Raw genomic sequence first — 13,739 nt, forward strand, 5'->3', positions numbered from 1 at the left:
GAGTCAATGTTATATCCAGTTATTTCCAAAGTGTGACCTCTGTTTTTTTGTCTTTGTTATTATTTCAGAGGCGTCCAAAGGTCAAAGTATAAAGGTGCAAAAGAAGTCAGTGCCTATGTCAAGAGTAGCCCCAATTCAACGTTGCCCGGTGCCACCATCTGACCATCCAGATGGCCCAGGAATGATGCAAAAATCATGCAAATCTCAACGAAAGCTGCCACGAAAGCCAGAACTATTAAAACCAGGCATGGCTCATTTATTGATTTATCAATGTAGCATCAATTAACTCCTTTATCAAGCAGCTAGACAAGGTTGGATTAATATCCTTGGGCGTTCCACTCAATTACATTTGGGATGTGGCGAGAAGTTTCAGAGATTGACCCTTCTCGAATGTTTTCTCTACTGTTCTACACTGTCTCAAAAGATTGGATAAACTAGGGAATGTTTGTTACACTATAGATCATACATGGTGTGTTTCAAAGAGGGGGCTGGATTGGCAGGCTGGCCTTATCTCATTCTATTCCGTGTTCTTAAGACAAACCGTCAGCGTCGATTGAAACCAACTGCAACACATTGTTAACAGCCACGGAAACCAACCACCATCAACATCCAGGCGTGCAGTGGCTCAGTAGATGTAGCAATTCATCATACAAACAAATTCAGTCCCAGGTTTGGTCTCTGCTCTTTGCTGAATTTGCTTATATTCACCTAAATGACATTGGAGGTGCTAAATTTGGGTGTAACATTCACTTGCTGGGGGTGGGAGAGGGATTTGGAGGATTGGAGTCAAAGGAAAGGTTGAATCAGCTAAAGTTTGCAGTCTTGGTGGTTATTATCCATGCACAGATACAAGTGTTTTTGTTTTAGTTCTAATTCAGGTACTGAATTTAGGTCTAAGGCATTTGGAGCTAACAGAGAAATATTTGTGACAAACAAAGGTTGCCATCTTCACTAATGTAACATAGACAGTTTGATAATGTCTGTTTTACATTTGCAGCAGAGGATCGCAGCAGAAGCCCAGCCAAGAAAGAATCTGAACCCAGTTACATGAATAATGAAGGTAGGAACTGCAATCTAGTTCTGTTTTTTTTCCTTTAGAATTACAATTTTCCCTTTGAGAGATATTGGGCCAGAAATTCGGGTCCCCACGGGTGAGTACACACTGGGTACTCACCCGTAGGCCCAATGGAAGTGCTGGTTTCGTGCATGCACTGCGCATACGCGGGGAAACCGGAACTTCCGTTCCCTTGAAGTAAGGGGTTCACAGGTCGAACACATGCGCCGGAGAGGCAGCGCGTACGCCTGGAACTTTCATTTTTTTCACAGGTTTCTCCGGGAGGGTAAGTCTCCAGCGGCTACGCTTTTAAAAAGCAGTCGCAAGGCCTGCTTTTAACAAGGTAAGTGGTGAATTAAGTAAAATTAAAACATTTTTTCCACAGGTTTATTATTTATAAATACTTTAAAGAAAGGTGAGTTTATTTTTAGCCCCGTTAAAAATAGTAATTGGCCCTGAAATTAGATCGGGGGCTTGCCGCGCGTGCAAGCCCCCGATGTGCACTCACCCTGCGCGCCAACATCTGAAGCCCGGGCCTGCTTGCATTTCCTGTCACAGGCCCGGTTCACATGTCGGCGCGATGTGCTTACCTGATCCAGCGGCGTAGTTAGTGCGATGTGCCGGCTGGGATCAGGTGAGCACTGTGCAGCCAATCAGGGGAGGGAAACTCATTCATGAGTTTGACAGTAAGAGCTGTCAAACTCATGAAAAGTATGGGCTGCCAAAACACTACTTTAACTTTAAATAAAATTTTTTAAAACATCCCACTGATTATATTAACTATAAATAAGTTTTAAAAAATGTTTTAAACAATTAATCAATTTTTTGAAAAAAATTAATTTTTTAAAAATAGGGTCTAAAACTAAACTTACCATCCTGTAAATTCTTTAAAAATAACAAACCTGTTGTGTATGTCCCTTTAAGGGAATAACTGGTCTCAGACTGCAGTACCGGCAGTGACCATCCCTGTATAAAAGGCCCTGGCAGGCTTCTGTAGTTTCAGTTTCCAGATTGTCTCCATTCAGTAAAGACTTGTTAAACCAACTCCTGCATTCCGTGTCTCCATTAACACACAGATTTAATACTGGCGACGAGTAAGAAACGAACTTACCTGCAACTCGGCAGCACCTCAGACGACGTTATTGAAGGTCGAAGCCAGAAAAGAAAAAAAAAATAATCCAAAGAAACTCGAGAAACGGGCATCGACCGTGGGCAACCGCCCTCCAAATCATCGGATTGAAAACTTGCAGGGGAGACTGTCACGAGCCAGGCTTGGTTCCCCAGTCTGTGGTTTCCCAGCTAATAGGGCTGGTGGCAGGTAGTGCACTGATCCTTCCTGGGCTGCGGCGGGCTAGAGCTCGATCGGGTGGCTCTGCAACGGGGCCGGGCAGCGAGTCGGGAAGCAAAGAGAGAGAGAGAGGGTGGGGCACACAGGGCGCGGCCGGTGCTTCGCAGCCGGGCAGCGTTTGGACCTAAGAAGAGGGAGGGAAGTGTCCCAGAGGGTCCGCTCCACAACGGGAATGGTTAAAAATAAAAATAACACGGAGAGCGGCGTTGACAGCAGCGGCGGGAAAGCGCGGGAGGCGCCATCTTAACTCGGCGGGGAAGAAGGAAAAGCGTGGGAGGCGCCATTTTGATCCATCGGGGACGAAGGAAAAGCGTGGGAGACGCCATCTTAGATTTTCAAGATGCCAAAGACTGGCGATATCACTGCCTTCGATAATGTAATAGAAGACTGGACCATGTATGTGGAAAGAGTCGAGGTATATTGCGAGGCAAATGAAATAGCCAAGGGGAAAAAGGCATCGGTATTGCTAAATTTAATGGGCGCAAGAACGTACGGCCTATTGCGGGACCTGATTACTCCAGCCAAGCCAAAGGCGAAGAGTTTTAACGAAATTGTTGCTATCCTACAGGAACACCTAAATCCTACACCGCTGCTGATAGCAGAAAGATTTAAATTCCACAGGAGAAATCAGCATAAAAATGAGAGCAATGCTGATTACCTTACGGAACTACGCAAGCTATCAAAGCGCTGCCAGTTCGGAGCAGGACTGGCAGATACCTTACAGGACAAATTTGTCTGTGGACTCCTGAGTGAAGGAACCCAGAAGAGGTTACTCTCAGAGAAAGAGCTGACGCTAGATAAGGCTTTCAGCATGGCAGTATCGTACGAAGCAGCAGCAAGGGGAGCTGCGGAAATACAACAAAAGCCACAGGAATATGGCACCCACGAAATGACACGGGGATTTGCAAAATGTTATCGCTGCGGCAGAACAAACCATGACCAGAAGGACTGCTGGTCCAAGGACAAAATATGCAGGCAATGCGGAAAGATGGGACACATTGCATGAGTTTGCAGGTCTGAGAAGACGACCAACGACAATAAAAAGTCTACTAAGGAACCGTACAGGAAGGTACAAAAGATGACGGACAGTAGTTCCGAAGACCAGATGAGCGATAGTGAATCCGAGAACAAGAGACTAAGCTGTCTCAAACTTCACAACGTAATCGCAAAAGAGGATCACCAAACCATTTGGGTCACCCTCACGATAGCAGGGTCTCAAGTCAAAATGGAATTGGATACAGGGTCAGCTCTAACTGTCATGAATCGACGAGACTACGAGCGGCTATTCTCACACAAAACCTTGAGAGAGACATCCATTGTCTTGAGGATGTATGCGGGGCAAAAAGTATACCCCAGAGGAAAAATAAGGGTGCCTGTCGAATACAACGGCAAGAAAATACGGAAATTGTATCTCTACATTCTGCAAGATGGTGGACCACCGTTATTGGGACGTGAATGGATCAGAAAGATAAGTTTAGACTGTCACTCCATTCAGGCACTGACGGTGGCTGGTAAAAATGATGACGACGTCACTCCTGGATGATTGTCAACAATCTTAGCTGATGCCAAAGAGGTATTTCAACAAGAACTGGGCACTCTTAAAGGCGTAACCGCCTCGATAAAAATAGAGGAGAATGCAATTCCCAAGTTTTTCAAAGCGAGACCGGTACCATATGCAATTCGCCCAGCCGTCGAGGCAGAGCTGGAGAATCTGGAGAATGCAGGCATGTTATCTAAGGTAGACAGGAGCGAGTGGGCGACACCCATCGTTCCTGTCATGAAGAAAACGTTAAACAATAAGTCTGAGGAGCCAAGGAAGGTTCGCATCTGTGGGGACTTCAAGGTGACAGTGAACCCAGTCCTTCACACAGTACAATATCCTCTTCCAAGGATAGAAGATATCTTCGCCTCACTATCCGGAGGGAAGCGTTTTACAAAAATTGACCTGGCGCAAGCATATTTGCAGATGGAGGTTGAAGAATCCTCTAGGAAGTATCTCACGATAAACACTCACAAAGGTCTTTACCGGTATAATCGACTGGTATTCGGAGTAGCATCAGCTCCGGCGATATGGCAAAGAGCGATGGAACAAGTCCTGCAAGGGATTCCGAGGACTCAGTGTTACTTGGACGACATCCTAGTGACAGGTGAAGATGACAGTGAACACCTTGCCAACCTAGAGCAGGTGCTTACTAGACTACGTGAACATGGGCTACGAGCCAATCGCCCCAAGTGCGAGTTTTTTAAGAAACAGATATCGTATTGTGGCCACATGATTGATGAAGAGGGGTTGCATAAGTCCCCTGACAAAATTGAAGCGGTAGTTAAGGCTCCAGCGCCTGAAAATGTGTCACAACTGAGGTCATTCCTCGGATTGGTGAATTACTACCATAAGTTTTTGCCGAATTTGTCCACAATTCTGCATCCACTGAACGCCCTACTACAAACGGGAGTAGCATGGAAATGGAGCAATGAATGTAAGCGGGCCTTTCAGAAGAGTAAGGACCTAATCACTTCAAGAGAAGTATTGGCTCACTACAACCCATCACTACCGATAAGACTGGCGTGTGATGCGTCTCCCTACGGCATTGGGGCGGTACTGTCACATAAATTCCTTGATGGTTCCGAGAGGCCGATAGCTTTTGCGTCACGCTCGTTAACTTCAGCCAAGCGTAACTACGCCCAGATTGACAGAGAGGCCCTCAGCCTGGTGTGGGGGGTGAAGAAGTTCAATCACTACCTGCACGGTCAGAAATTTACTCTACTAACTGATCATCAACCTCTCGTCTCCATTTTCAACCCTCAGAAGGGCGTACCGATAATGATGGCACAACGGCTACAGAGGTGGTCACTTTTCCTAGGGGCACACCAATATGACATCGAGTACAAAGGAACTAAACAGCATGGGAATGCTGATGGATTGTCGCGCCTACCGTTGCCGACGGTGGAAGAAGAACTGGCAGTGGATCCAGTGGAGTTATTCCACTCGACTATTGTCGAATGTCTCCCTGTGACGAATACAAACATAGAAAAGGAAACACGAAATGACCCGACACTCTCCTGGGTCTATGATTTAACGGTGAATGGATGGCCAGCACATGGCGAACCACTGCTGCCAGCATTCTCGCCAAGAAGAGAACAGCTGTCAGTGTGCAGAGGAACCTTGATGTGTGGATCCAGAGTAGTAATTCCACCGAAATTGAAGGATAGAGTGCTCAATGAGCTTCATGAGGGTCATCTGGGAGGGGTAAAAATGAAGAACTTAGCCAGAGCGTTTGTGTGGTGGCCGGGAATCGATAGAGAAATCGAAGAGATGACCAAGAGCTGTACAGGATGCCAGAAGGTCCAAAACGCCCCACCACAAGCCCCTCTACATCCATGGGAGTGGCCCTCATCTCCATGGCAAAGGGTGCACATTGATTTTGCTGGTCCCTTTATGGACTCGATGTTTTTAATTGCGGTGGATGCACATTCAAAGTGCCCAGAGGTAATAAAAATGTCCTCAACCACCACAGAAAAAACTATCACAGTCTTACGAACCATATTCGCCAGGAATGGGCTGCCTGAACAGATTTGCTCTGATAATGGACCACAGTTTGTGTCTGAAGAGTTCCGAAGGTCCTTAAAGAACAATGGTGTTAAGCATTACACATCCGCCCCATATCATCCAGCCACTAATGGATTGGCCGAGAGGTTTGTTCAAACATTCAAGAAGGCTATCAAGGCAATGTGTAATGAAGATATACCCCTACAACACAAGGTGGACAACTTCTTGTTTGCCTACCGGAATGCGACACATGCGGTTACCAACCAAACCCCAGCCATGATGTTCTTCAATCGAAGACTACGATGCCGCTTGGATTTGGTTAAGCCAAACGTCAGAAGAGATGTGGAGTGTGGTAAACCACTTTTACCGTTCACTATCGTTACACTATAGTTATCACTGTTAGATCGTTTCCCTATAGTTATCACTGTTCACATTGTTGTATCACTGTACGAGGTCGCCTCTTGTCACGCTGCTATACCTGGGCTGACCACTGCCGACTCCGCCCATGGCTCCACCTACCTGCCCAGGTATAAAGGTGGTCGACTGGCTGGTATTCCTCCTTCTTGGATCCGATCACCCACGAGGGTGGGCTCTGTTATTTAGTCAATAAAAACCTATAGTTACTTTCTTAACTCGTCGCTTTTCATTGGACGAATTGATAGGTATATCATGGAGAACAGGCAGTTTCAGAATATGAATGAAAGGCCGACCAGGAGTTTTAAGATAGGTCAACCAGTTTTGGCCCGGGACTACCGCACAGAGAAATGGCAGCCAGGAACGATCTGTACACGGCAAGGACCGCTAATGTATACCGTGGACGTTGGAGAAAGCATTATAAGACGCCATGCTGACCAGATTCTAGAGTCACTGGAAAACCTCAACTCCACACCACGATCTGATACACCTGGCGATGAAACCGAAGTACCAATTGCATCTACCGCAGAATCGGTGATATTGGAAGCAGACGAACCAAACAACGACATTGATCCTGACTCAACCTTGCCAGAAGAACCTGATATCCCAAAGAGGCATTATCCAGACAGAATCAGGAAGCCTCCTCAAAGACTGAACTTATAATTGCTTAACTTCAACTAATGTATCTAGCAACCGTAATTGTAATTGTAATTAGTTATTATTTAGTTGTTAAATGAATGTTATGTACTGTTTATCTAAAAGGGGAGGAATTGTTGTGTATGTCCCTTTAAGGGAATAACTGGTCTCAGACTGCAGTACCGGCAGTGACCATCCCTGTATAAAAGGCCCTGGCAGGCTTCTGTAGTTTCAGTTTCCAGATTGTCTCCATTCAGTAAAGACTTGTTAAACCAACTCTTGCATTCCGTGTCTCCATTAACACACGGGTTTAATAAAACCTGTGGAAAAAAAAATTCTACATTGTACTAAAAGCCCACCTACCTGAAAAACTAAATACTTACGTCTGGTTTTTCCACGCGTAAAGACCGGAGGCCTTTACACGCGCGCAACTCTGAAAAAAAAAAAAAGAATTTTACTGCGCACGCGCTGCCTGTGCAGTCGCGCGCATTCTGCCTCTTAACCCCTTGGGTCAGAGGACAGGAAATGCCGGTTTTCAGCGCATGCGCTGTGCATGCTGAAAACCGGCAATTCCTCCGGGCACACGCGTGAGTACCCCGTCCTTACTCACGCGATGTGCCCGGAATTACTGGGCCATTAATTTTTTCAAAAATTTAAATTATTGCTTAAAATAGTTATTTTATGTAATTTATAGTTATTTTAAAAATGTGATTAAAAAAAAAAATTATTTGAAGTTTTAGTCAGGTTTTGGGGCCGATTTCTATTCCCTGCTATGATTGGCTCTCCATGGCCCACGGGATCCCAGGGGACACTTCGAACTAACTGCGCTCCTGGGATACGCGAGCACTGCGCGCCGGCAGTTGGAGCAGGCCCAGGATTGGAATCCCACGCGGGTCCACAGCTCAACGGCCGGCGCGCAAGCTAAGTGCAGGTCGGGGGCTTGCTCCCGCGGGAAGCCTCCGACCCGTATTTCTGGCCCAAATTGTGTTCACAAAAATCTCTATTTGAATGTTACCAACATAAGATCAATTTATAACACTATCCCAGATATGACCGATAGTAAAACTGGGGCAATCCCAGTATTTGGTTATAACCTCACGTGCTTCCACAACTGAGGTGTTTAAGGTTACTCAATTAATTCCGCACTCGATGGATGATCTTTTTTTACTGAAGCAAAGCCCATTTGTTTATAAAAAGAGCACGTTATGCAGGTCTGTGGGATATGGTTTGGGGGCTTTTGCTAGTAAGTTATGCAATAAGTTCACTTATCAAATTAACAATTTTACCTCTGCATATTCCTAAAAAATAGACTAAACTCTTTTGAGGACCAACAAAAGGAACAAAATAGGTGGTTGCCAAAGTAAAATGAGGCTGTTAATATAGTGAGCCATAATCATCGTAGTGCTTATAGAAGGAGAATTGTCTGTTATATGTAAAATTTTATAGAATAGTATGCAATGACGGAAGTTACTATTGTATTCAAACCCATTGCTGCACTCCAGGAGTGTGTATCTTTGTTCAGATACATCCACGTTTATGGCCCGATAATCCTATTCTACTATTACATTAACACAGCAAATTGTGCTACATATTTTAAAGTGACAGTGATGACTGTGCCAGAAGTGATTGTGCAAATGCAACACAGTCGGTCAGTGTTTAGAGCACAGTGTGATACAGTCGGTCAGTGTTTAGAGCACAATGTGATACAGTCAGTCAGTTTTTAGAACACAGTGTGATACAGTCGATCAGTGTTTAGAGCACAGTGTGATACAGTCGGTCAGTGTTTAGAGCACAGTGTGATACAGTCAGTCAGTTTTTAGAGCACAGTGTGATACAGTCGGTCAGTGTTTAGAGCACCGTGAGATACAGTCGGTCAGTGTTTAGAGCACAGTGTGATACAGTCGGGCAGTGTTTAGAGCACAGTGTGATACAGTCGGTCAGTGTCTAGAGCACAGTGTGATACAGTCGGTCCGTGTTTAGAGCACCGTGTGATAAGGTTGGTCAGTGTTTAGAACACAGGGTGATACCGTCGGACAATGTTTAGAGCACTGTGTGATACAGTCGGTCAGTGTTTAGATCACAGTATGATACTGTTGGTCAGTGTTTAGGGCACAGTGTGATACAGTCGGTCAGTGTTTAGAGCACTGTGTGGTACAGTCGGTCAGTGTTTACAGCACTGTGTGATACAGTCGATCTGTATTTGGAGCACAGTGTGATACAGTCGGTCACTGTTTGGAACACAGTGTGATACAGTCCGTCAGTGTTTAGAGTGCCATGCGATACAGTCAGCCAGAGTTTAGTACCCAGTGTGATACAGTCCATCAGTGTTCAGAGCACAGTGTGATACAGTCGGTCAGTGTTTCGTGCTCAGTATGATACATTCGGTCAGTATTTAGAGCACAGTGTGATACAGTCGGTCAGTATTTAGAGCACAGTGAAACAGTCGGTCAGTGTTTAGTGCACCGTATGTTACAGTCGTTCAGTGATTAGGGAATAGTGTGATACCGTTGGACAGTGGTTAGAGCACTGTGTGATATAGTCGGTCAGTGTTTAGAGCACAGTGTGTTATAGTCGGTCAGTGTTTAGAGTACAGTGAGATACAGTTGGTTAGTGTTTAGTACCCAGTGTGATACATTCGGTCAGTCTTCAGAGCTCCGTATGATTCAGTCGGACAATGTTTAGAGCACAGTGTGATACAGTCAGTTCGTGTTTAGAGCACAGTGTGATACAGCCGATTAGTGTTTAGAGCACAGTGTGATACAGTCCATCAGGGTTTAGAGCAGTGTGATACAGTAGGTCAGTATATCGTGCTCAGTATGATACAGTCGGTCAGTGTTTAGAGCACATTATGATACATTATGTCAGTGTTTACTGCCCAGTGTGATACAGTCAGTCAGTGTTTAATGCACAGTGTGTTACAGTCGGTCAGTGTTTAGAACACAGTCTGATACAGTCGGTCTGTGTTTAGAGCACCGTGTGATACAGTCGGTCAGGGTTTAGACCACGGGGTGATACCGTTGGACAATGTTTAGAGCACAGTGTGATACAGTCGGTCAGTGTTTAGATAACAGTGTGATACAGTCGGTCAGTGTTTAGAGCACTGTGTGATACAATCAGTCAGTGTTTAGAGCAATGTGTGAAACAGTCGATCTGTATTTGGAGCACAGTGTGATACAGTCGGTCACTGTTTGGAACACTGTGTGATACAGTCCGTCAGTGTTTAGAGTGCCATGCGATACAGTCGGTCAGAGTTTAGTACCCAGTGTGATACAGTCCGTCAGTGTTCAGAGCACAGTGTGATATAGTCGTTCAGTGTTTCGTGCTCAGTATGATACATTCGGTCAGTATTTAGAGCACAGTGTGATACAGTCAGTCAGTGTTTAGAGCACAGTGTGATAAAGTCGGTCAGTATTTCGAGCCCAATGTGAAACAGTTGATCAGTGTTTAGTGCACAGTGGGATACAGTCAAACAGCATTTAGAGCACAGCGTGATACAGTCAGTCAGTGTTTAGTGCACCGTGTGTTACAGTCAGTCAGTGTTTAGGGCATAGTGTGATACAGTTGGTTAGTGTTTAGTACCCAGTGTGATACATTCGGTCAGTCTTCAGAGCTCCGTATGATTCAGTCAGACAGTGTTTAGAGCACAGTGTGATGCAGTCGGTCAGTGTTTAGAGCACAGTGAGATACAGTCGGTTAGTGTTTAGTACCCAGTGTGATACAGTCGGTCAGTGCTCAGAGCATAGTGTGATACAGTCGGTCAGTTTTTAGAGCACAGTGAGATACAGTCGGACAGTGTTTAGAGCACAATGTGATACAGTCGGTCAGTATTTAGAGCACAGCGTGATACAGTCTGTTAATGTTTTGTACCCAGTGTGAAACAGTTGGTCAGTGTGTAGAGCACAGTGTGATACAGTCAGTTAGTGTTTTGTACCCAATGTGATACAGTCGGTCAGTTTTTAGAGCTCAGTGTGATACAGTCGGTCAGTGTTTAGTACCCAGTGTGATACAGTCGGTCAGTGTTTAAAGCACAGTGTGATACATTCGGTCAGTGTTTAGAGCACAGTGTGATACATTACGTCCGTGTTTACTGCCCAGTGTGATACATTCGGTCAGTGATTAATGCACAGTGTGTTACAGTCGGTCAGTGATTAATGCGCAGTGTGTTACAGTCGGTCAGTGTTTAATGCACAGTGTGTTGCAGTCGGTCAGTGTTTAGAGCAGTGAGATACAGTTGGTTAGTGTTTAGTACCCAGTGTGATACAGTCAGTCAGTGCTCAGAGCACAGTGTGATACAGTCGATCAGTTTTTAGAGCACAGTGTGATACAGTCAGACAGTATTTCGAGCAGTGTGGTACAGTCGGTCAGTGTTTTGTACCCAGTGTGAATCAGTCGGACAGTGTTTAGAGCACAGTGTGATACTGTTGGTCAGTGTTTAGAGTACAATGTGATACAGTCGGTCAGTGTTTAGTGCCCGGCGTGATACAGTCGGTCAGTGTTTAGATCACAATGTGATACAGTCGGTCGGTGTGTAGAGCATTGCGGGATACAGTCGATCAGAGATTAGTACCCAGTGTGATACATTCGGTCAATGTTTAGAGCACAGTGTGATACAGTCGGTCAGTGTTTAGTACGCAGTGTGATACGGTCGGTCAGTGTTTAATGCACAGTGTGATACAGTCGGTCAGTGTTTAGAGCACAGTGTGATACTGTCAGTCAGTGTTTACAGCACAGTGAGATACAGTCAGTTATTATTTTGTACCCAGTGTGATACAGTCGGTCAGTGTCCAGTGCACAGTGGGATACAGTCAAACAGTGTTTAGAGCACTGCGTCATATAGTCGGTCAGTGTTTAGTGCACCATGTGATACAGTCGGTCAGTGTTTAGGGCAGAGTGTGATACCATCGGTCAGTGTTTAGAGCACTGTGTGATATAGTCGCTCAGTGTTTAGAGCACAGTGAGATAGAGTCGGTTAGTGTTTAGTACCCAGTGTGATACAGTCGGTCAGTGCTCAGAGCACAGTGTGATACAGTCGGTCAGTTTTTAGAGCACAGTGTGATACAGTCAGACAGTGTTTAGAGCACAGTGTGGTATAGTCAGTCAGTGTTTAGAGCACAGCGTGATACAGTCGGTCAGTGTTTATTGCCCAGTGTGATACAGTCGGTCAGTGTTTAGAGCACAGTGAGATACAGTCGGTTAGTGTTTCGTACCCAGTGTGAAACAGTCGGTCTGTGTTTAGAGCACAGTGTGATACAGTTGGTCAGTGTTTAGAGCACAGTGTGATACAGTCAATCAGTGTTTAGAGCACAATGTGAAACAGTCGGTCAGTGTTTCGTGCCCGGTGTGATACGGTTGGTTAGTGTTTAGTACCCAGTGTGATACATTCGGTCAGTCTTCAGAGCTCCGTATGATTCAGTCAGACAGTGTTTAGAGCACAGTGTGATGCAGTCGGTCAGTGTTTAGAGCACAGTGAGATACAGTCGGTTAGTGTTTAGTACCCAGTGTGATACAGTCGGTCAGTGCTCAGAGCATAGTGTGATACAGTCGGTCAGTTTTTAGAGCACAGTGTGATACAGTCGGACAGTGTTTAGAGCACAGTGTGATACAGTCAGTCAGTGTTTAGAGTACAGTGTGATACAGTCGGACAGTGTTGAGAGCATAGTGTGATATAGTTGGTCTGTGTTTAGTGCCCATGTGATACAGTCGGTCAGTGTTTAGAGCACAGTTTGATACAGTCGGTCAGTGTTTAAAGCACAGTGTGATACAGTCGGTTAGTGTTTAGAGCACAGTGTGATACTGTTCGTCAGTGTTTAGAGCACAGTGATATACAGTCAGTTAGTGTTTTGTACCCAATGTGATACAGTCGGTCAGTTTTTAGAGCTCAGTGTGATACAGTCGGTCAGTGTTTAGTACCCAGTGTGATACAGTCGGTCAGTGTTTAAAGCACAGTGTGATACATTCGGTCAGTGTTTAGAGCACAGTGTGATACATTACGTCCGTGTTTACTGCCCAGTGTGATACATTCGGTCAGTGATTAATGCACAGTGTGTTACAGTCGGTCAGTGATTAATGCGCAGTGTGTTACAGTCGGTCAGTGTTTAATGCACAGTGTGTTGCAGTCGGTCAGTGTTTAGAGCAGTGAGATACAGTTGGTTAGTGTTTAGTACCCAGTGTGATACAGTCAGTCAGTGCTCAGAGCACAGTGTGATACAGTCGATCAGTTTTTAGAGCACAGTGTGATACAGTCAGACAGTATTTCGAGCAGTGTGGTACAGTCGGTCAGTGTTTTGTACCCAGTGTGAATCAGTCGGACAGTGTTTAGAGCACAGTGTGATACTGTTGGTCAGTGTTTAGAGCACAATGTGATACAGTCGGTCAGTGTTTAGTGCCCGGCGTGATACAGTCGGTCAGTGTTTAGATCACAATGTGATACAGTCGGTCGGTGTGTAGAGCATTGCGGGATACAGTCGATCAGAGATTAGTACCCAGTGTGATACATTCGGTCAATGTTTAGAGCACAGTGTGATACAGTCGGTCAGTGTTTAGTACGCAGTGTGATACGGTCGGTCAGTGTTTAATGCACAGTGTGATACAGTCGGTCAGTGTTTAGAGCACAGTGTGATACTGTCAGTCAGTGATTACAGCACAGTGAGATACAGTCAGTTATTATTTTGTACCCAGTGTGATACAGTCGGTCAGTGTCCAGTGCACAGTGGGATACAGTCAAACAGTGTTTAGAGCAC

At 45.3% G+C, this 13,739-nt stretch overlaps 1 protein-coding gene across 3 annotated transcripts in view; it reads left to right on the forward strand.

Moving 5' to 3' along the window:
* Positions 1–13,739, forward strand: part of LOC147124638 (signal-transducing adaptor protein 1-like) — a 158,615-nt gene that overhangs the window by 109,618 nt on the left and 35,258 nt on the right. For all 3 annotated transcript variants that reach the window (XM_085990810.1, XM_085990826.1, XM_085990817.1), the window contains 2 exons: positions 69–245; positions 998–1,060. In XM_085990810.1, the coding sequence (XP_085846936.1) occupies positions 69–245; positions 998–1,060 (240 nt within the window). The remainder of the gene's footprint in view (positions 1–68; positions 246–997; positions 1,061–13,739) is intronic.

This window comes from Somniosus microcephalus, chromosome 1 (assembly GCF_052327205.1).
Source record: "Somniosus microcephalus isolate GS21.2 chromosome 1, FLI_Smic_1.0, whole genome shotgun sequence".
Lineage (NCBI taxonomy): Eukaryota > Metazoa > Chordata > Chondrichthyes > Squaliformes > Somniosidae > Somniosus > Somniosus microcephalus.